Source organism: Vulpes vulpes, chromosome 9, assembly GCF_048418805.1.
Source record: "Vulpes vulpes isolate BD-2025 chromosome 9, VulVul3, whole genome shotgun sequence".
In the NCBI taxonomy this organism is placed as follows: Eukaryota; Metazoa; Chordata; class Mammalia; order Carnivora; family Canidae; genus Vulpes; species Vulpes vulpes.
The window spans coordinates 84,178,210-84,202,088 of NC_132788.1; the positions used below are offsets into that span (position 1 = coordinate 84,178,210).

Below are 23,879 nucleotides of genomic sequence, written 5' to 3' on the forward strand. Positions count from 1 at the left end.
TCTGCCCCCTCCTAGGCAGTAGCTCCATGGCTGGGGTGTGGGTAAGGTCAAGAACATGAGCTTGGGAGTCAGGCCCCATTGTGGACTCCACCCCTGCCGTGCAACAGCTATGTGGCCCTAGACACACCACATAGCTTTTCTGAGCTTTGGCATCTGTAAGATGGGGAGTGGGGTCATGCATACTGTATTCATTTGCTAGGGCTGTCATAGCAAAGGAACACAAAGTGGGTGGCAACTGTGTTTTATCACAATTCTGGAAATTAGAAGTCTGAAATCAAGATGTCAGCAGGGTTAGTTCCTTCTGAGGACCTTGAGCGAGAATTTGTCTCATGACTGTCTTGGCTTGGGGTTTGCTAGCAATCTCTGGCATTTTCTGGCTTATAGACTCATCATCCCAGTCTCTGCCTTCATGTTCATATGGCATTCTCCCTGTGTGCATGGCTGTCTGTGTCCAAACTTCCCCACTGAATTAGGAGGTCAGTCTTTCTGCATGATTGTCTACTCTGGTGGCTTTATTTCAACTTGATTCCCTCTGTAAAGATCCAAGGTTACATTCTGACACACTAGGGGTTAGAGATTGAACACAGCTTGGGGGTAGGGACACAATTCAATCTGTAACACATACCTACCACATAGGGTTACTGGATGATTAGATGAGATAATCCACAAAAAGGGTTTTTAACTCAGTGCCTGGCATGTAGCAAGCCCTCAGTATATTGTTTATTGTTCGTCAGGGAATTTATCATCCCCTAATTTCTCACCTGTAAGTCCTGGAGGCTTTCCATTTCTTTTGCCTCTCCTTTTCTCTCGTTTTTTTGTCAACTAGAACGCAAATAAATGTAATGGGAAAAGGGAAAGCATAGACCATTTGAAACATGGAAAGTTCTGCCATTTGACCATCAGAACTTTTTATACTTTAGTATTTCCTCAGCCTGAGTTTATATTAGTAAAAAAAAAAAAAACAACCCAGATTTGTATGTGTAAAAATATACAGAAACCTATTTTAGTCTGGTCTGCATTAATTATTTGAGAAGCTTGTCTTAAATAGCACAATGATTTTGTTTGAGGGAAAACTTTGAAACCTAAATAATTATCAGATGGCCATTAAAAAAAATCAAAACTAACCCACTGTCTGAGAAAACATGTTATTGGAATCAAATAAGCTGGCGGCATAATCTGCAAATTCTGTGTGTACTGCTATGGTATCTGAAACATAATTATCAAGCTTAAGTTAATTAGACTAATGCTCAGAAAATCTGGCCTGGCAGCTTGTGGTAAGTAATTATATATACTGATTAAAAATGTAATATGCAGTGAATAGAGGCGATGGAAACTCCATTTGACACAGTGTGTGCGTATGTACAATTAAGAAGCCACGTAGAAGAATGCCCACAATGAGAAGGAACGTTGGAGAAACTGACAGGCATCCTACCAAGTCTTCTTCGAGATGTTCCCTTACCCCAGTGGGAGAAGGGTGGGTGTCACCAGAGGGCTGGCTCAGGAACGGGATGTGGCCACAGGTTCTCACTGACCACCCAGAGCATACTCCAGACCACAGCCTCTGCTCTTCCATGTTGTTTCCATTTCTCTCAAGCTTCTCCTTCAAGGGATGATTAGCTGTGAGATAACTGAGGTCCACTTCCTTGGTGATCTTCCAGGCTCTGAAACAAGGAAATTGTCATTCATCATGGGTCACAAATAAGGGTAGGATGCTGCCCTCTGTGCAGGCATAAACCCTTTAATTTGCCCTTCTGCTTGCTACTTAGCTTTTTCTCATTATTTTTGAAAGAGGGAAGAAGATGGCACTAGGGAATCCATGAGCAAAGACTAAGGACACTCAACATTTGGCTGTCTACTTAGGTCCATCATCAATTTATTGCATCATAAATTTTTGGATCAAGTAAATATAAATTTCAGATTTATGGGGGCTATAAAGAAATATTTTTTGTTCTGTATCATTCTTAGAGTGTGTCTGTGTCCCTGCATCAGTATTATGTGTTTGGAAGAACAGAATGAAACCCGTTTTTGAGGACTGAGGATGGCTATAACTGTGTCACCCTTCTGAGATGGTTGGTTGATTTGGGCAAGAAGTATTTAGTGAACACCCAGTATGTACTGAACTCTGGTTTTGTAAGGTCTTCACTAAGGCATTAGATTAAACCATGAGACGTTGTTTTGACAGTTAAAGGAAGATGGAATATTGCTAATAGACATGGTTTTGCCCTCATAAGACCTATAAATTAGTGGGTAAGATATTTATAACACAGTCACGTCCCAAAACGGAATACATCAAAGGGCCACCTGGTCTAGCCTGGGGAAAACAGGGGAAGAAATGTATCCCTTGGAGAGGACAGTATTTGCAGAGGACAAGTGGTAAAACAAGGCAGGTTGTTGAAAGAGCCACTCCTACTTAAACAGGGTAGGCACAGAGAGGGTTGAGAGATGGAGTGAAATGGTAAGTAAGGGCCTATCATGCCAAGAAAGTCATGTCAAAGGTCAATAACTCAAGACCAGAGCATTTGATAGCAAAAGTTGGGAGACTGTCGTGGGCCACTATCTAGAACTTAATTTAAACTTTTTAAATGAGAGAGTCCCCACTATACAGTCCTCCTGCTGTGATGTTCTGCTTCAAAATCTAGATTCAGGCCACTTCTCTTAGATTTAATTGAGGCTCCTTTTTAGTAGAGAAACATGCCGAGGCTTCTAGTCTAAGACTGCAGAAAAGACCCCACAACCCACTTAATCTCCCTGGGTCTTTGTTTCCTTTTCTGTAAAATGGGGACGAGAATACTATGCCTCTACCTACCCCAGAGTTGATCCAATGAAATTCTGCATGCAGAAGTGCTTTAATTTAGACACCTGAACTTAGTCTCCATGGTTTAGCAGATTCCGGATGCTGTTCTATGAGAACAGTAAATCAGCAGGGGTTTGTGTTTTTTTTTTTTGTGGGGGTTTTTTGCTTTTGGTTTTCTTCTGGAATACCAAAAATCAAGTTGTCCTGATTTTTAAATTTTTAAATTTTGGCATCTGGTAGACAAAATCTGAGTAACCATGTAGGAACTCACAGATCTTGGACTGATAACTTGGCTACTGGGCTTCAATCTAATATCAATGAACTAGAGTCAGTTACTGCCAAAATCAAAAATTAAAGAGGGAGGGGAGCAAAATAGCTTGGCAATTAATGGTTTTTTTTTCAACAGCTTGTCTGTGTTTCCTACTCAAGTAGCAATCAGCTTACTGCTTTTTGCCCCCAGTGTGGGAAACAGAAACAGCATAAGGCTGCAAAGCCCTTCAAATACAGTCTTGGTCTGAGAATCAGTATGAAGAAAAGGACTAAAAGAGATAATGAAATGTAGAAAGCATGTGAAATTTATATTACCACTGAAGACATGTTTATTAAAATCCAGGCAAGTATTACTTTTGCTTCGGAAATAGGACATAAGAGGAAATTTATGGAGAGGAGAATGTTTGGATGACTATCTCACAGACATAAAGCTCTTAAGGCAGAGCAGTTTTAATTAAGAACAGCATCCTGTGTGAAGTGTTATACCCAAAATAGATCCTAGGGGGGATTCAGTGAAGGGATACATCAATTTCAGACATCTGGAATCCAATTAATAACTTCAGTGCTCTTACATCGCAAATGCCACTATGTTGTGTTCTTATGGAGCTTCTCCGAATGGGAGCTGGATTTCCATAGGGAGGGAAATTGTGGTGATCCTATGCTGTAAACTGCATGTTGCCCAGGGATGGCTATGTTTGTTTTCATTCATGGCCTGCTTTGACGGGAGTTATGTTGAATGACTAATTGAGTATCTGCAAGCCCATCAGCACAAAAGCTATGATTTTTGACACTACCCTATACCTAGCCATAGGATAGGCCAACACCCCACCCTTCTCCTTGTGCCCTGTCACAGAGTTATCTATCACCCTGAATTTCGTGATCCCATTGCTTCACTTCTTTTTACATAGTTTTAGGCATTTCTGTGCATGTTTTAAAAAGGATGTATTTTTAAGTTGTTTTCTCACTTTATAAAAAAGCATCATCCCACAATTATCTTTTAAAAATTATTTTTTCCTCCATAATATGTTAAGATTTGTCCATTTGGACTAATTGTCTCTGTCAAACAATTCTTTTGACCACTGTGTCATATTGTATGATGTGAATATATCAGTTTATTCATCTACTTTTTGAAGAACATTGGTCACCTCGAGGTTTTTGTGGGTTTTAATTAGAGCTGCTTTGAACATTCTCATATATATGAGAAAATTTTCTTACAGATATATACCTGGAGAGTATTGCCAGGTCACAGTGTGTTGTGAATGTCAGCTTTAGGAGATCATGCCAAACCATAATCCAAAACGGGTGCTCCAATATATCCTCTCCCCAGTGCTGCCAGGGGATCCTGAGGGTCCCTATTCTCTCCAGACCATGGACTTGCCAGATTTAGGTGTAGTTCAAATCCATCAGCATTGGAAAGTGGTATTTGTATGTGAAGTTGATCTCATGCTGTGTGACCCTCAGAGCTTATGCATAGGGATTGGGGAAGGGAGGGTCAGATTTAGGATGAGGACAGATGGCTTCCTGACACTGCTTATCAGGGTCCCATTGTCTCAGGTAAGATCTCAAGACAGTACATGAGTGCCCCTGGGATGCTTGGACTGGAGAACTGTAAATATAGATTTTGTCCCTCATTCTTGGAACAAGCATCTTTCAAACAGTTTTTTCTGGGACTTTAAATAGATACCTGAAATTGTAGGAAGCTACTTTAAATCATTTTGATCTTTTATCCTTTAAAAAGCAACCAAACTCCTTTAAACCCCTGAGCAGCACTGAGGTGAGATTAATTAAAAGATTAGGACTCTTAAAAGATTTTTATGGGTTTTTCATTCATGAAGTTATAACTTACATTGTTGTGAGTTATATATCTTAAAATTAAGCTATACACACACTCAATTATATTTATACACTCATATACATATATATATATGAGTCAAGTGTAGATTTTCATGTATAATTTATATTTATTGATATACTATTTATATAAGTATAAATCCCAGGCTTGGCTCTTTCTACAGTGCTTCTTGAGCATCTCAGTAATAAATAAATGAGAGAGGTTAGATGCACAGTAGGAAGCCTAAAAAGGTGAAGGTATCTCTTTTCTAGCCTGATGCTTCGAAATAATCACAAGCCTAGTATTGCATTTTAAGTGTTCACTGTGGTGAAGCTGTATGTGTATATGTTTACAGTTGGCTTACATCTGTTTTCAGTGCTGATTTCTGGATTATGGTCACTTATAGGGTATATAAAATGAGCAGTTGAGCCTATAACAAGGAAATCTTAGTTTCTTTCAAGTATTTTTTTTAAGGCGTTTGAAATCCTTTGTGACAAAAATCTGCTGTCACGCATGGTAAGCTTAGCGTTTCAGCTGTATCCAAGGCTTTATGACTTCATTAAAGAAGATTTTTAAATGAAATAAAGAAAGGCATTCGGGAAAGGTTGGCTTCTTCTAATTTATTTGTGCAACTCACAGGACCAGGCTTTGAAGGGCACTGGCACAGCTCCATCAGAAGTCAATGAGTATGTGAATAACAGAGGGCATGTTACTTGAAGTGGGTGTGTAGCAGCTTCATGGGATGTGGCTTCATAACAGAGGCAGAACGATTGTCTTATAAAAGGAAGAAATTCATGACCAGTCCAGGGGAGTGGTGAATACTCTTGGCATATAGGTTTTATGTTAGTCATTTTTCATCTGCCAACATGTGGGTCCTGGTGCCAGGCACCTGGCCAGATGGTGTTGGTAGCTCTTTTAGCTCTGCCAAACATATGGCGAACGCTTGCGAGGTCAGCCTGTGTCCTTGCTGCCCTATGCTGGTAACCACTTGTGCAAATAGCTTGCTGCTCACTTGCTTTTCTGTGAAAGATTTCCTATCAGGAGGGCCTGGTATTAAGGAGGGACAGAGGACCAGAAGGCAAAAAGTCAAGCCACAAAGTGGCATTGGCCTATCTCAGAGGCAAAGCTGGGCCTAGCTGTTCCATCTCACCTCTCCACCTTCAGCTCATGGAGTCTGGACTTACTGCAACTTCACTTAATATTCCTTGGAGCCCAGCAAGAAGTAGGTGCTCAACAAGAGTGATGTGACCGAGTCATCCAATTCTTCTTCTAGCACTTGTGCCTCTAGCACTAAAGAAAGGGAAGGCACAGACCATGAGGTACCTCAGCTCTTCTTCTGGGTATGACACACTTGCTGATCCCTCTCAGCCTCCTTGTCACCTCCTCAGAGCAGTCTACCCTGTCTGCATGGTCTACTGTACTTCTGTTATTCCCTGGAATGGTAGTAACTGATTTGATTACTTGCTAATTATCTTTTCTCCTCAAATATATGCCTCCTGAGGGCCCTAAACCTTGTCCAGCTTACTCACCATTGCACAGAATAATACAATGTAGTAGATATATTACTATTATTTGTTGAATAATTGAATGAGTTCTGCAGAGAAATGAGCTTCCAATGCTTGGGAGACCTGGATTGTGCAACCCCCACACACCCCTTATTCAACTTCTCCAAATGGGTTTTATCTTGAGAGTTTAGTTGTTGCTGCCTCCAACATTATGTTGAATAGGAAGGATTCTGAGGCTATGTCTATGGTGGCGTGTTTCTGGTTGTGTGTTTGCTTAGCTTCTTGCAGTACAGATGTTCCACTCTCCTCAAGGAGAGCTCTCTTGCCTGGGCTGTTCTTCTAAAGATTCTTTAAAGGGCCTTTAGAAATAGAAGCCATATTGTAGTAGGAGCAAATATGAAACAAAATGTTCAGGAGGTTCAAAAGAAACCAGAATTTGGCCCCTTGCCTTTTCTTTTTCCTCATTCTGAGTACCAAACTTGACATCACTCTGGGAATAAAGGGAAACACTCTCTCTCAAACACCAATATCCAAGACACGGTGGGGGGAAGGCTTGTGGAACATGGCTTGCCAAGGAAATTGCTTTCTGAATAAATGTTTCCTTTTCCAAAGTTTGGTCCATCATGAAACTCCTTTTCAGAAAGAGTTTCATTTCATTTCTCGGTGAGCATGTTTCTAGAAACAGGAGGCCTAAGGAAATCAAACTGGTAGAAATCTCTAATCCCCGTTGCTTCACCAGTTTCCTTCCCATTAAAAAGCCAGTAAACCTCAGATATGATGGAGCCTAGGGTGAGGTGTCAGAGATCAGCGATTATTTACTGAAAACTTGCCTGAGATTGTGCCCTTCGAGGAGACTCCCTCGGCTGATCCCAGCTTGGAGGTAGACCTCTTCTCCAAGCTGCTCTACCACCTATGCTCTCAAAAATGTTAACCACAGGAAAGTTGCCGAGAATTTACAGAATAGATCCAAGAGTCCACTAAGAGCCTGCAAACTGTATTTCTTGTTCCTCATTAGCCATGTTGGTTGAGTGATTCAAGTGTCTAGGAGACTTCGATGTTTCATCTGGAAAATGGGAACGATGAACTTGTACAGCCACTAAGTTGGGAGGCAAATCACCCTTAAAACACACTGTGCTTCTTGAAAATACAGTGGGTGTCAAACCCAGCAAGCAGTAAAGAGACATTGATGAATGTTACTGTAATTTGGTGATTTCTATCAGACACACAAGAACTAGACAGGAGGCTTTCTACCACATTAACAATTGTTGAGGGCATATTATAATGGAAATACCAAAAACTGCTGGGTGAGCACAATTGATTTCTCTACAAAGCCCTGGTAACCACTACTACTATCGTGGGATTTTCATCTGAAATTCTAAGCCCAACTGTTGGGGAGGATCACTCTCCTCCCTTAGGAACATGAGGCTCACTGTGGTACACTCTGAGGAAGATTTTAGCCATGGGGTGTCCTCAAAATAAGTCAAGTTTGTGTTTTACCCTGTCTGTGCTAATGATTCTCAAATGTAGTGACTCCAATCTCAACACCCCCAGCAAGCCCCTCACGGTCCAGTTCTTTTTTTTTTTTTTTTTTTTTTTTTTATGATAGTCAGTCACAGAGAGAGAGAGAGAGAGGCAGAGACACAGGCGGAGGAAGAAGCAGGCTCCATGCACCGGGAGCCTGATGTGGGATTCGATCCCAGGTCTCCAGGATCGTGCCCTGGGCCAAAGGCAGGCGCCAAACCGCTGCGCCACCCAGGGATCCCACGATCCAGTTCTTGAGCCTGGTTCCTCAACTGCCCTGATGCCATGTTGTGAAAAAGTTCTAAATGGTGGCTGGCCAGGAGGCATCATGGCAGATCCAGGAATCCCTGTCTGGGGTTACCATTCTCAAATACACATTTCAGATTAAGCCTTGCTGATTGGTCCTCTGACAAGAAGTGACTACTTGGTTGTTTTCATTGAAACCAACTGCGTGAGACCAGGGACGGAAGCCTCCCTTTGTTGAACTGCTCCTAATAAGCTTCTGATGGAACACTACAGATTACAATGCCTAACACATGAAAGCAATTTTATGAGAGCAGGCATGTACTCCACCAAACCTGACTGTCCACCTGGTTTGTACAGGTTTTATAGGATGCCTGGGATACTCCGAAGACCATTCACAGTACAGCCAATTGAGTAATAGCTGGTCCAAATTGTGACGCTGGTAAAGTCTCATTTGCTGCTTTGGCAATTGGCTTGACAATGTGATACTTTAATGTATAATTGGATAAGCAATTGGGTTCTGTTATAGTACAGTGGTTTGGCATAATTATTTTCCAGCGCTGTGATTTTCTAGTTAATAAATACTTTTGGGGGTTACAAATTCTTAAACATCAACACTCTATACTCCTTGAAAGTAGGATGCCATTAATTAATATAAGAGCTTATTTCAGCATTTTGGCCTCATTGGCAGCATACACACACGCACAAAAAAACTTTTGCTTTAACTCAAGCAAGTTAGGCTTAAGCCAAAGCTTGGGCAACTAATCAAATGATGAATGCACTGTTGATTACCTGGATTTCTCTCCATACAGGCTATAAACTAGGCTTTAGAAATTTCACAGTGAACAAGGCACTAGAGGTCATTTGTTTTCACTTAAAGGTCTCACAATGTAGCCATCAGTCTAGAGTTCCAGCTCACATAGAGAGTAAGTAGGGAGGCAGTTAACATATTTTTGCATCAAGTAATATCTGAAGAACCTCGGGGTTCTAAGATAACACAAGTGGCTGCCCAAGGTTGGTGGCACAGACTTATTATTTTGTATCAAATGAAAGCAAGAGGTGATTCATTCGGACACCAAGAAAGGCCTAAGTGAGTGACCATGTGCTCAATAACCAGCATGTAGAGAAGAGGTGTTTGGTGTTTGGGGGAGGAAATGTGTGCTCAAAGGATGCTGGCTGTGTGTTTGGGACAGAGCGAGACAACATCCAGTCATGAAATATAACCCAATTCTATCTAAATGGTCCAGGAAGTCTTCTTGGGGGGTTTGGGAAGCGTGTGTCTGAAGAGAGGTACATACTGGGCAGGATGGTGGTGATTTTCATACTGTCCTGTTTTGGAGCAGCCGTAAGCAGAGGAGCCGGCATCCGTGTGCGCTCTACAAAGGGCCCAGAAGGAAGCTGTCTGGGAAAGGTCTGCCTACCTTGGGGAGGCACTGAGCCCCAGTCTCTAACTGCACATATAGCCACTAAGTCACCACTACACTAGCGTCTGTAGCAGCTGAGCTCCCCTTCATCCCGAGGGCCCCCCTTCGTCCAAGCCTATGCCTGCCCAGCTCCCATCATTTCTGGTCTGGCTGCTGCAGGAGCCAGAATCTCTAACTCATTCTCCAGCCAGGATGCTCTACAAAAAAAAAAAAAAAAAAAAAAAAAATTATTCTAAGCTTTTAACTTCCCCGCTTCGAACCCTTTAATGTCTTCTTTGCACCAAAAATAAAATCCACATTTCTCAGCCATCCCCACAGGCTGCAAATGATCCACCATGTCCCTTCCTTTTCTAGTCAGTTACTCAACCAAGACTCCTTTTTCCTCAATGCTCTGCACTTCTGCTCCCTCTGTGTGAAATATCCTTTTTCTTTCCTCTTTGCTTAAGAGATTTCTAGCCATTGTTCACACCTCAGCTTAAGCAGAACTTCTTTGGGGAGGTCTTCCTCCCAATCCTCCTCCCTACCACTCTACCGTCCCTACAGATCATGATACACTGGTTGTTCTTCAGAGCTATTATACTGTTAAATCATTTTGACTTTCAAATTCTGTTAAAACTAACAAATTCTGAAACCTTTTCTAGTTCAGCCCAATAGAAACAATCACATCCACATTCTAGAAAGCCCACACTTTAGCCTCACATTTTCAGTGACTTCCCTCACCTCACTGAACTTCCCACCTCTGGACCATCTTTCAAGGTTCATGCCAGGCTTAATGCTATATTTCTGATACTGTCATACTTCATCTATTTTCAAAATTGACTCTTTACCTTAAATAAATTTACTTTAACAGGAACCTTGAGATGACATCATAAATGGGAGATAACTCTCAAAATAAATATGATCTCAACTCTCAACAAAACAAGCTTATTAAATTCTAGCTAGAGTCTGGATGGCTCCCCTGGTTCTGTTGAAGGTCATGTTGGTACCATGTTAAGGAGATGCTAGTCCTTTCTTTGCGATTGCTCAGAAGGACTAGGGCAAGACTGAAAGTGGAATGACTCTCTCTCAGTAGGATTCAGAGCTGTTCATGGCTTTGAGTCATAGACTAGAGGCCATCTCTGGGTCATTGAAATGTCTACCCCATATTTAAAAAATGAAATGTTAAGACTTCTTAAAATGGCAAGTAAATTTCAGTTCTCTTGACCCCTCTGATAGATGGCCAGGCTTACCCACGTCAGGACTCCTCGGGAAAGAGGGATGCAAGCAGTTGGTGAAGCCAGCCATGGCACAAATTGCAGGAGAGCTGGCACACACATCATGTGTCTGCTGAAGCTGTTCCCATTGCCTAGAATACCCTTGTCCTTAAAATCCCACCACCATCTTTTAAGCCTAGGGCAAATCCTAATTTTGTAAAATCAACCCAAGACCCCATCCTGGGAAAAATTACTCTCTCCCTCAGATATTTTGAGAGTGCTATGATAGAACTTCTAGCCCAGCCCAGTCCTTATGCCAGACTTGGATTAAATTACATATGTATAAATCTGTTTGCCCTGTCAGGTGGTGAGCCTTCAGAAGGCACAGATTTCTGATTTATTCATCTTTATCGCTATCATAAGACCTAGAACAGTGCCTGGAATATATCATAAGATCAACAAATGCTTGTTGGGTAAATTGAAAGTAGAGGCAGAGAATCATATATATATATTATGGATTTACTTCTCTATTCCTGGATATTATTTCCCTTTCAAGATTTTATATAAACACCTGTCTCAACAAAGCCATCAACCCATAAGAAATAGTTTAAGCTGTCTGCTCTTTGTGTTGTTTTACAAAACTAATAACAATGAAATATATTAATGTACTTTATAACAACACCCAAGTTTATATTCAGCCACTTGCTTCTTTAAGAAGTGGTATTAAATTGTTTCTCTCCCCCTACCCCCACCCTTGGAAGACCGTTTGGCATTTTACTACAGGTTAGTTCCAAATTCTGAAAAACATTTAAATTATTGTGAATCATTCTTCCTACTGTATTCCATTACAGAGCTATAAAAAAGTCAATAGCCAAGGCAGTTTGAGCATTACATCAGGGAATTAATCTTTACCCCACATACCTCCTGATAGCACGCTCAATGCCCAGGAAGGAGCGGAATGTCAAAATCGACGCATATCAGTACTTCAGTCAGAAATCCTGTTAACACTACCTTCCCCAAAATCATTTCAGGCAGATAAAGTGGAATGACTGCAGATACATTTTTTTAATCTCTTTTCAAAGCTATATAGAAATGGAATACTCTTCCAGGAACCATCACAGACTTCACTCTGTTGAATGTGAATAAAGACTTTTTGGTTCAAATTTTTGCAAACTTTGTTACTTTGGTGAGCACTTTCCTCTAAAGAACCAAGTACCTGTGAAAACAGTGTCAACTGTTCCAAAGTTTCACTGTTGCATAGAGAGGAGGAGAGGAATGTGCTGTGGTGCTGAGCATTTTCATGGCCATTTAACTTATGTGATGTAATTATCAGGAGGAAAGATGGAGCATTGCAGTGTGCTGAATCCCAGATAGTTACCTAGAAGAACTGTTCTTTTATGTACTACTAACAAAGAAAAACACCGCCAATTAAATCATGACACACCATTGATAGTGGAACACACTTTGATTTCAGAGATGTGAAAAAGTGTGCACTTGAGAAGTGATAGCTAGGAGATTTGAAGAGAACTGGTGATTTATTCTTTGTTTCATGCAGTAATAAGCCTTAGAGTGCACCAAACGCTGGCCTTGAATTTGTTCATCCTTTGGACAGCTTGTATCTTTTCCAGAATTTCACAGCTCAGCAGGTGTGGGAATAACCCAAGTACTTGGTGTGGGCTTTTTCAAAGAGGTCTCCTGGACTGAGTTACCAGATAAAATACAGGAAAAAGCCCATTTAAGTTTGAATTGCAGATAAAGAAATAATACTTTTTAGTAAGAATATGTCCCAGATACTTCATGAGATAAATGAAACAAACTGATTTCATTTGTTTTAGTATTTTTATTTGCCAACTCTAGCAGCCACGCTCCTATGGTAATTTTGACTGTATTTGACCATTACCACATGCTTTTGTACTCTAGAACCTTGACTTTTACCTGTGAGAAGCCTCCATTAATACCTTTTTCACTGCTTGCAACAACCCTGCTTGTTAGGGGATTATTGTAAGTCATTTTAGAGCTGGAGGGGCTAAATTTCCTCCTTCGACTGAATGTGTCAGTAGATTTGCTGATATGGGCCTGAATTTTGACCACAGCTCTTAATACTTTTACAGGATATTTAAGGTCCAAAAGACACATGTCATTGGGGAACCATGAAGATAGGAAAGGCACTTCTACTCCTGGATATAACATCACTGGGCTGGTCAGTGGTCACTGTCGGGGGGGGGGGGGGGACAGTATATCTAGCCTAGTAATTAAAAGTAGTCAGTGGTAATATTTGCTGTTGCTGTTACTACTACTATGTGCCATGCACATAACTACTCACAACTCTCACTGCCCCTTTTTTACAGAGGGAAAAACTAAGGCACAAAGAGTTAAGGAATTTGCATCTCTCATTGTCAAAGTCTGGCCCTAATCTCATCTTCTTGGAGAGATATTGCTCGATGTTCCTTAGATAACTCCCTCTTCCCCATCATTCTTTATTATAGCACTCTGTTTCTTTACCAAACTAAACTGATTCTCAAAAGCCTTTCGAACTAGGTCATGCCTTCCTAGCAGCAGCCCTATCATTTGGAGATGCCCCTCTCGTTCATAATTAACCATTTGGTGTCTACTCTCCCTACCTGGAAACCCCCTGAAGACGGATAAAGGGCCTGTTTCAGTGTTCTAGTGCCAGGGCCAGCCCCTAGCATTGCAGGGACAGAATAAATATCTTTTACATTAATAAGTAGTCATTGCCTTTCCTGGGGACAGCCTAAGTTAATCTGGAAGGTTCATCTGAAGTGAACTCCCCCGCCATTAAAGCTTCCTCAAGGCATGTAGTACCCGCTGGATAAACTGTTGTTTGAGGTCATTAGAGTTGATCTCTGCTAGCCTGTGATGGCTTGCAGCTACCAGGTTCTTGGTTTGCCTCAGGGAAGCAGAAATTTACTCCAAACTATAGCATGCTTAATTTTCAAGTAACCTGGGGGCTCTTCTAAAACACAAGTCTTGTTCATCAGGATGGTTCCTGGGCTCCCTATTTCTGCAGACACTGAAAATTCATTCAAAGGCTCCTGAACTAGACAAGCAACCTAGAGTTGCTGGGACAAGCCCCATGGTCCACACACCTCTTGGAGAGAATGAGAATCGAAGGAAAGCAGTTCTAGAGCAGAGTTTGCAAAGCACTCTATCTATTCTGTTGATAGAGTGACAAGCAATGGGTTTACAGGAAAATGTTTTATTTCTGTATATACACGGGTTCTACCCATACACATATGCATTTCTCCCAAACTCAGTGCTTCTCAACCATAAGTGTACCTTAGAATTAGGTGAGAAGTTTGGAAAAAAATGCCAAATGCAGGCTGTCCCCAGACAAATTAAATCAGGATCCCTGGGTTGACCCAGGCAATAGTATTTTTTTTAAGTTCTGCAGGTGATTCCAGTGGGCAGCCAGCACTGAACACTGCTGTTCTAAAAGGAAGCCACATGCTTCCATATGGGACTTTAGGAGGGAAACCTCTACGTTTTAAAAACCATATACAACAGAGCTTTGCAAATATGATTAGTTTTTGTTTTATTTATTTCCTACCTCGCATAAACAACTTCGAAGTGTCGACACAACGTTGCCATCTGTAAGGCATATGACAATAACAGACGGTCGCCTAATAACCAGGGAGGCATTAACGTTCACAGGCTCTAAATTATTTCAATTCATCTGGTATGATCTGTGGTGATGAAGCCACTTAATGCTTGATTTCTGTGTCTTTTCAATGGCAGCACCAGAAGTGGGGAAGGCTATATTTTCTGGGCTGTATATATTGTTCTTTGTCATCCTATTGAATTGTTACAAGATGGATTTATAACAGACCTAAAGCTAGTATCAAAATGAAAATTAGTTCTTGAGTAGAAAAATAGCAATCCCGTTTGCCTCGCCTGTAGCAGTTGCGTCATATCTGCCTCCGCAAGGAAGGAAATGACTTCTTAATGTGGTTTTCTTCCACTAAGGAGAATTAAATCTATGTGGCAAAATGTAAAACCAGAGCGCTGGCAGCCAAATTCTGAACGGAAGATCCATGACCCTCATCAACAGATTTGTGGCCCAGTTATATGCTGATGAACCTCATTTAGGCTCAAACTTCCCCCAAGTGGAAATACAGGCCAGCTGGAGAGCCAGGCTATGCACTGTTTTGCCTTGTGTGTCAAAGTTCGTTCTAAACCACTGGTGAAATTTCTCCATCTGCTGCAAAGGGCCACAGAGGTGGAGGGTGAGGGGCATGGGACGTCTCTGGGTTAGATTTACAGTAATTTGGGCCTGAGATAGGAAACTCCACTATGGTAGTAGAGAGACTTTTTGCTGAGGCAGCAAGATCCTTTTCAAGGATCTGCCTTTTTAGGGGAATGCACCTGGTGGGTGGAGCTGGCCATTCTTTGGTGGCATGGCAGTTTCTCCAGGATAGATAAAAAGGCAGATATCATTGGGAACAATTCTGCCACTGTCTAGCTGGATGATCTTTGACAAGCAAATGAACATCCTCAGATCTCAATTTCCTCCTTGTTAAAATGGAGCTAAGTAGTGTCTGCCTTGTGTATGGATTATGGTACAGATTCAATGAAATGATTCGGGATGGAATAACACACATGAAAGAAACTACCCATTCATATCATAAATACCAGCCATCATTGATGCTGTTAAATCATTTACCTCAATCTCTTCCAATGACTTACAAAACAGTACACTGCGCATCCTATGAATTTATACCTTTAGCATTTTACAGTAGATAAAGCCCCACACAGGAATAACAAATCTAGTTAATAAAACTGAATTGCAACAGGAGATTAAGGGGGAAAATTGAGCTCTTCTAATGAAATGTTCTAAGAACACCCTCTCTCTGATAGAATTGAAATTTTATTTACTCTCTATCTAAATCTGAGACATATATAAGATGCTTTAAAAAATAAATGTATTTGAAAATTTTTAAATGATTCGGTTGACTTAGAGCAATTGTTAATTTTTTGATGTTTCTTAATTTTTTTTTAACCATTTGCCTACTTAGCCCCCTTTTAATGGATATGCTCTTATTTCCTACTCAGTACTCATGGCTCTTGTATTATTATCACAGATTTGCATGGGCTATTTTGGCTCACTGAACAAAACTGCTCAGAGCTCATATAAGAGAGACTAAGCCAAAGAAAATAGTAGGTAAACCACAGGCCAACTTGGAGGAATGATCATGGGTAGGCAGCAAACCCATGCCTTTAGTATCCAATGAGTAAAATAAATGAATGATGCCAGCGGAGCATAAGATTAGAGAGCGGTGGAGATTACGGAAAATGGGAAGATGCTCCCCAGTCTGACTCCCACTCACAGCCTCTGCAGACAAGACAAAGCATGAAACAGGCCACAGGATAGTCTAATCTGGTAATTTTATTAGAAAAGCTGGAAATGTGATTCTTATGGGACACCTCCCCATTTTCAAATCTGGGCAACCAATGCAATGAAGAGACACAAATTTCCAGCCTCTGATTTTCAAATTGTGTTCAGCCCATAACACTTGTTCAGGATCCCAAGGACCCACTAATGAGCCTTTTCCATTGTTTTCTCTAAAGCTCCAGAAGCATGACAAGGAAGAGGAAGACTCCCCGACCTTGTGGAGATCCGAGGAGGAAATGGCAGCAGAAGCCTCAGCCCTGCGGGCCTACTTTCAGTGACTTTACAGGTACTGGGCACTTCATCATCACTCACACCTTCCATGGGGCTTTACAAGGAAGCTCTTTGCCCAGGGAGGGTACACTGACAAGCAAATGCAGGAGGGTTCAAAAGACAAAAGCCAGAATGGAGAAAACTCTGACTCTTGAGACACGGATTCTTACCTCTGGGTATCCTCTGCCTCCCTGCCACCTTCCATATGACCCTTCTGTCTCTTTACTTCCTTCCAACCCCCTCCCCCTGACTACCTCAAGTCAGTGTCCTGCTGTCCCGCCTTCCTCCAATCCAACCTCACCAAGCAGCCCAAGATAGTTTGCAATGCAAACCTGACCATTTAAAAAGCCAAAACCCTTCAAGAGATCAAGTGTCAAATTCCCACCTTAGTCTGCAAGGTGCTGTGAGCCAGCTCACCACCTCATGACCAGATCAGCCTGCCTTCTACTTGTGTCTCTTCTTATCTCTTTGGTAAATGGCCTTTTTTTTTTTTTTTTAAAGATTGATGGATTGGTTAGTTGGTTGAAGAGAGGAAGGGGAGAGGCAGAGAGAGAGGGACAGAGAGAATCTAGGGAAGACTGCACAGAGCCTGATGCAGGGCTCAGTCTCATAACCCTAAGATCATAACCTGAGCCAAAATCAAGAGTCAGACACTCAACTGACTGAGCCACCTGGATGGCTTTGTGTTTCCCTCTAGTTTTGGCTACTGGGAAGCTCAGAGGCACAGAGAAAGATCAGACATGATACAACTATTTCTTTGCATTAGTGACTACTTAACTGTTGAGAGATCACAGATTTAAGGTTCTGGTAGAAAGCTATAGCCAGTCTCCTTCTTCAAAATGTGTGTACACACCAAATTTTTATACAATGTCCAGGGGCTCATGGATCTTCTGAAATGTTCAAATAAATGGGGTTGCCATGAAAAATGGGGGCATTCCTGGACTAAAAAATACCGTGTATCCTGCATTTTAATAAACCTCCTTTCATGGACCTTGGATAAAGCACCTCTCCCCTGAATAATTTATTTTTCCTTTTTGGAATTGCCTGCTTCATGTAGTCTTGTGTTTATATTAAAAGCTACTAAAGTAGATCAGACAAAATTAAAACCCCAATTAGTGAATACTGGTAGCAATTGAATTATATAAAATTATATCTGCCACTTAGTGATCATGATTTTTAGGAGAAAACACATTCATTGTATTGTTTTCACTTTGAAATAGAAATCTTTTTTAGTTAGTTTTTAATACCTTTGCATTTCTTGGGCATTCTCTCTCCAGCCTCCTTTTTAAAGTATTCTAATTACTTAAAGACCCAGTATCAACTACCCATCCCCCATTATTGTTCAGTGTGTCGTAGTGCTCAGGCACGTGCTTTCTAGAACGCTTATTTCATTGGAGAATGACATTGGAGGATGTCATTAGTTTGTCAGCTTTGCATTCAGTTGCCAGAAAGGATAGTGTGGTGCTAGCAGATGCTGTCTTTGATCATTTATTCTGAACCTTTTCCACTGTTCACCTTCTCATTTCTCTCCTTCTTTCCTCTCTCCCTTTCTCCCTCCCTCCTCCTTTTCCTTCCTTCCTTCCTCTGGATCAAGTTAGTCTGCCTAAGAACACAGACCTACAGGCATGACTGCAGACCTCTTTCTATTCCTCTTATGAAAGCCACTATGTCATTTTAGAATGTTCCATTCAAATGGAGTCACTGTTTCTCAGACTCAACTTACCAGGCTGTTTCAAATAGAGGCAAGAAAGCTTTAGGCTTTTCCTGAGGCTTGCTGAATTATAGGACTCTGTGATAGAATACATTTTCTAGGCATCTGAAGAGGATTTAAACTTACTACCCAAGTTTCTTGTATGCTTTGCTTTGCCAGTTTTTGCTTCTGTCCTGCCTTGAAGCCTAGGGTGAATCAACTGATTTTGTAAATCCTGCCAAAAGGATAGGTATCCCAACTTGCTGTATGAGCTATTGCCACAGTGCTTATTTTTTTTAATAATTAACTATCATTAATATCTCCTTAAAGGTCTTTGGTTATGAACCAAACAAATCACCTTCAGTTTTCCCAGCAGTCAGATGTGGGAACGGAGAAAAGGAGGGATGATGTGGGTTGCCAAATAGCATAGCTAGTAACTTGGAGGGGAGGAACTTACCTGTAGGGTTCTAGGATTTCACCAAGAGCATCCACAGCTTTGTAGCATAAAGGGACCAAAGGGGCACCTAGGTGGCACAGTCAGTGAAGTGTCAGACTCTTGGTTTTGGCTCTGGTCCTGATCTCAGGATTTTGAGATTGAGCCCTGAGGGAGGCCATGTGCTCAGTGGGGTTTGAGATTTTTGAGATTCTCTCTCCCACTCCCTCTCTAAAAATAAATAAATAAAGATATCGGTAAAGGGACTATATATATCCCCCCCCCCCCTTTAGAGACAAAGGGGAAAGGGAACATTCTTTACCAGAAACTTGATCATTAAACTGGCCCACCTGGTTCTTTGACACCCACCCCCCTTCCTTTTCAAAATGCATCTACACACCAAATGTTTATACAATGGTAAGGGGCTCATAGAACTTCTGAAATTTCATTAAATAGATAGAGCTATCATGCAATATTTGAGTATACCTAGACCTAAAGAATTATTCATTGTTTATCTGAACATTAGATACACTTGGCCTCTCCAAGGTCTCCCCATTATGCTGTCAGCAGCAAGTCAGTCTTAGGCAGAGCCTAAGATGCCGATGTTGCTCACTCAGCAAGACTGTACAATTCACAACATGTGCAAAGGTAGAGACACTGTAGCCCTGGAATTGATAATAATAGCCAGCATTACCAAATTTCTAAGACACGGGTTCTATAGTCACGTCTTGCAGATGATGAGAAAACCAGGACTCAGTGGCATTATGTTATTCCAAGGTAAATAGCTGCGGGTGATGGAGCTGATATAGAACCCAGTCAAACCCCAAAGACCATTCTCTTAGTGTCTGTACAGCCCAACTTGCTAAAAGAGCTCGCTTTTCCAGCCAGCATTGCCATTTCATCCCAACTACCTTTGCACCTTCCAAATATTCTCCTTAACATCTTCACCTGCTCTGCTTGCCTGCCTGATTCCACTGTGAAGACTTATGTCTCTTCCCTCCTGGACTTACTGCCAGCCTTGTTAATGCCACCTACTCTGGCATCTGCCTCCCCAGCCACACTGCAGCCAGACAGCAGGAACCAAAATGGGGCTGAACTTGCACCAACTGACATGGTTCTGCTTGCAAGTTATTCCAGACCAAGCTAATTCCTACCTTGGCTGCCTGCCCTCTTTACTCTACCAAATGACCAAGTGCCTAAGTAATATGACCTTGGGCAAGTACAGTGTTTCCCAAATCACTCTCATTCCCATTTCATCATGCTTTTTTTCATCTTTGTGTGCTCATTATTTACCTGATTCATGTTTTAAACTTTATATCTTAACTTCAGTGAAAAATGAGTATTACTTGTAATTACAAGTTAAGGATACAAATAAATATGAAAGAAAAACAATGTGGTGAATTCCAGCTTGGCACAGTTGCTCGCCTGAAACTATTGGGACAGAGATTCATTCTCTCTTTGTAAAAAGAAAGGAAGGAAGGAAGGAAGGAAGGAAGGAAGGAAGGAAGGAAGGAGAAAAGAAAAGAAAAGAGAGAAAGAAAAAAGAAGAAAAGAAGAAAAGAAAGAAAGAAAGAAAGAAAGAAGAAAAGGAAAAAGAAAGAAGAAAAAGAAAGAAAGAAAGAAAGAAAAAGAAAGAGACGCTAGCCACTGTTACAGAGGCATTCGATTCCAGTACTAAACAAACTCTCTATCTGACCTATTGAGAAGGATTAAAAGAGAATAAGTTATAGTGAGATTCAATGAAAATAACCTAAGATTATCTTAAACAAATGATTTGTGTCTTTGGAAAAAAGCAGTAGAGGTCAGAATTAGAACCCAGAGCAAGCTGACTCCAGGCCTGTTGCAACCCTCTAAGCCAGTGTTCCCTATGTCTCTTACTAGGTATATGAAGAAGATACGGCACTGGGAGGGAACCAGAGTCAGCTTTCCTAGGGATAAGAGGCTAGTGTCCTGTACCTGGCTGGAGAACACTGGGCAGGAAGCCCCACCTTATGCCTCACTGCGTCCCACCGGCATGCTCAGTCTCTAGGCTGCCTGCATCTGTTTGAAATCACTGCATCTCCTAGGGGTCAACTCCTAGGGCTCGGCCTTGACACCTTGTTTGCCATTAGCCTACCTTAAAAACCAGTGTATTGAAGAGAAGAATATGGAAACCTATACCCAGATATGTCCAGTAAACGAAATGGTCTGTAATAGATAAAAAAACTTGCTCTTTGCTGAATGTTTGGTATGGAAATCCCTAGCAACCTCTCAGTAAGTAGAAACTCCTGTATCTTCTTTGTGTATAAAACCACATTAATCCTCAGCATAAGACTGCCATAGGACCGCAGAGATAAACATCTCAAAACTATGAACTGTTCTTTCAGTCTCTTGAAGCCATCAGCGCATCAACATTCGAGTAGTTGTACAGGATTCTCTTCATCCTCCCATGTAACCCTGCAGGATGTTTTGGTGTTTTGACTACCCTCCGTATTCTTTCTCTAGTAGAAAATGACTTTGAATTTCTTAAGCCATAGTGGGAAAAAAAGGCACTGCTTTCACCAGGCAGAGGCTGAGCCAACAGTCCAAGGGTGGCTGAATGGAGCTCCCTCTACCTGACAGATCTCTGATGAGGATAGAAATCCTTTGGTTCCAGGATTCAACATCTGCCTTCTGCTTAGGTGAATTTATGCCTTGGCTCTCCACTCACTGGGCTGAGTTCTGAGATGCAGCTTTGCGATGGCTCTTTTAATGTGTGCTCTGAATCCCACATCAGAGGACAGTGCATCTGTATCCCTTATCTAACTGTGCATCTTCCCTGGAACATAGTAATTCTTCATTAAGGTATTTAACACTTGGGCCTGCTGCCTCTACACACCCATGTTGAGTTTCCTACTTAATTCTAAAAACATTCTTTTTAAAAAAGATTTTTTTCATTTATTTGACAGAGAGAGAGAGAGAGAGAGAGAGCAAGCATAAGCAAGGGGAGCCACAGAGAGAGAGGGAGAAGTAGGCTCCCTAATGAGCAGGGAGCTCGATGTGAAGCTTGATCCCAGGACCCTGGAATCACAACCTGAGCCAAAGACAGATGCTTAACTGACTGAGTCACCCAGGCACCCCAAGTTTTCTACTTAATTTTAAAGCAATGATGTGTGTCCCAGTGAGGGAAGGTTTTACTGTCTCCCTGTCCCCACTCCCACACCATGGTGGGGGGCCAAATTGTTTGTAAAGGATGCAAGCATCTCCCCTAACTAACTTGGATAGAAAGTCAGAGCAGGGCAGGTTTCCACACCCTGTTGTGTCAGCAGAGTTCATTTGTAATTCATCAAACTCTCCTCTGTGCATGCCGTTATTTTATAGATAATTGGTTGCCTCTCATTTACTCATAACAGAGCCGTGCAATTTCAAAGCAACTGAGTCAGCCCAAAACAGCATTATTAGTAGTTACAGATATACTGTCAAGGCAAAATTTTGACACTGGCATCTTTGAAAAATCACCATAATTCCAGCCACTGGACCACACTTATATCATAATCATGGACAGTCGAGGTAGACGAGAAAGGACAGGTTTGCTTATTTAGCACATGTTCTGGTCACTGAATTGTACCTTTTAAAACATGAAGATGAAAACAAATTTCTTATCCTTCAGCAGAGAGGGTTTGTTCTCAGCATAGCAGCCTCTGATGAGAAAGGCCGAGGGAGCAAATCGTAGTGTTCTCATGTTTTCTCAGGGGAGAGGAGGGTTTTAACTTTGACTTCTTGACTGGTTCAATCGTAAAACCACTAGGCAATCCCCATGTGGAAGTATCACCAATACCAATGAAAGTGTTTGCCAACACTCATCACCAAATTGATACGATAAAAATTTTTCTTAAGCATAGAAGTACAAGAGAAGATTCTTTGTTTAAGGCTAATGACACTCTAGTCTTTAATATATTCAAAGTTCTTTACAAAAAAAAAATCCATCATTTTAAACACAGCTGGAAAAGAGATTTTGGTTTGCTTTTCCCTTCCTCTGCAGTTCTTATCTCTACCGCACTGTGCTACCTCTCCTCTTATTCTGTGTAAACTACCTTTATAGAACCAGATTTCAGTAGCAAGGAATTAAAGACTCTGTTTTGGATTAAATATAAATCAAGTCTGTATGGTTCAAATTGGGAATGAGAAACCATAGAATCATAGCAACTTTAGAAATAATCAAGTCTAATGTCCTGTTAAATGATTTATTTCGATACAACCCAAAAGGATGACCATCTTGTTATACTTGAAAAACTTCCCTTTATAAAAATTCCAAGACAGTCTATACCCCATGATTTCAAAGTGGGTTTTAGTTTGATTACTTTTAAAATATTTTACCAAGATCCAGCTTTCTCTTACATGTGTCCAATAGTTCAGGCAAAAAATTTCCACAGGCCATTGATGACTAACAAATCTACAGAAGTCTTCTATTGGGATTTAGTTCAAGTGATAGCAAAAATGTTAGTGACCCATGGTTAATGTTAACCCTTATGAATCTTTGAATGACATGAACCCTCCGCACAGAGTTCTTTTCAGAAAAGTGTAATCCAAATGCCAGAAATAACTTTTAATTGCATCTTATAGAATGATAATACAACAAAGCCTTATCATTGTCATCCTCAAGATCTTCATCATCATCCTCATCTCATCTCCAGAAATGGATAATGTATCACACGTCAATCTGTACACTCTTGCAGAAACTTTCCAAACAATTTTTCTCCACTCCCAAGACTTTTTTTTTTTCCTTTCTCTGCTTGCTTCTCCTCACTCTGTGTGGTGTTCTCCTTCCACTATTCTCATTTTGTCTCTGTCAGAAAGGAGGATGGGAAAAAAGACTCGCCTAGAGATTATGGGAGGTTAATATGAAGGAAAGTATAAAATTCATATTAAGAATCTTTGACCGATCATTTTGTAATAACATTTATACAATTTACTCCATTCTATGCCTAGTATGTCTCTAAGCTACCTCTTATATAAGAAGTCCTCCATTATTTTGACTTCCAAGGATATCAGTCAAGTTAGGAGCCCCACCAATCAGGATGCACCAGAAAAAGCAGTTCTAAATTGTACTCCTTTTGGTGTTAGTACTTTTCTGATGATCCAAAAGACAATGCAATATGGTCTACTGCTTCTAATTTATCATGAGTGGTAAACAATGGAGATTGTGTCTTCTTTATTTTTATTTTTTTAAGATTTTATTTATTTATTCATGAGAGATCCAGAGAGAGGCAGAGACACAGGCAGAGGGAGAAGCAGGCTCCTCACAGGGATTCTGAACTGGAATCATGCCCTGAACCA

General features: G+C 41.1%; 1 protein-coding gene across 1 annotated transcript in view; it reads left to right on the forward strand.

The window, feature by feature from the left end:
* Positions 1–23,879, forward strand: part of FHIT (fragile histidine triad diadenosine triphosphatase) — a 980,189-nt gene that overhangs the window by 938,190 nt on the left and 18,120 nt on the right. Inside the window, exon 6 of the mRNA XM_072720552.1 lies at positions 16,368–16,477. Within this exon, the coding sequence (XP_072576653.1) occupies positions 16,368–16,469 (102 nt within the window). The 3' untranslated portion in view covers positions 16,470–16,477. The remainder of the gene's footprint in view (positions 1–16,367; positions 16,478–23,879) is intronic.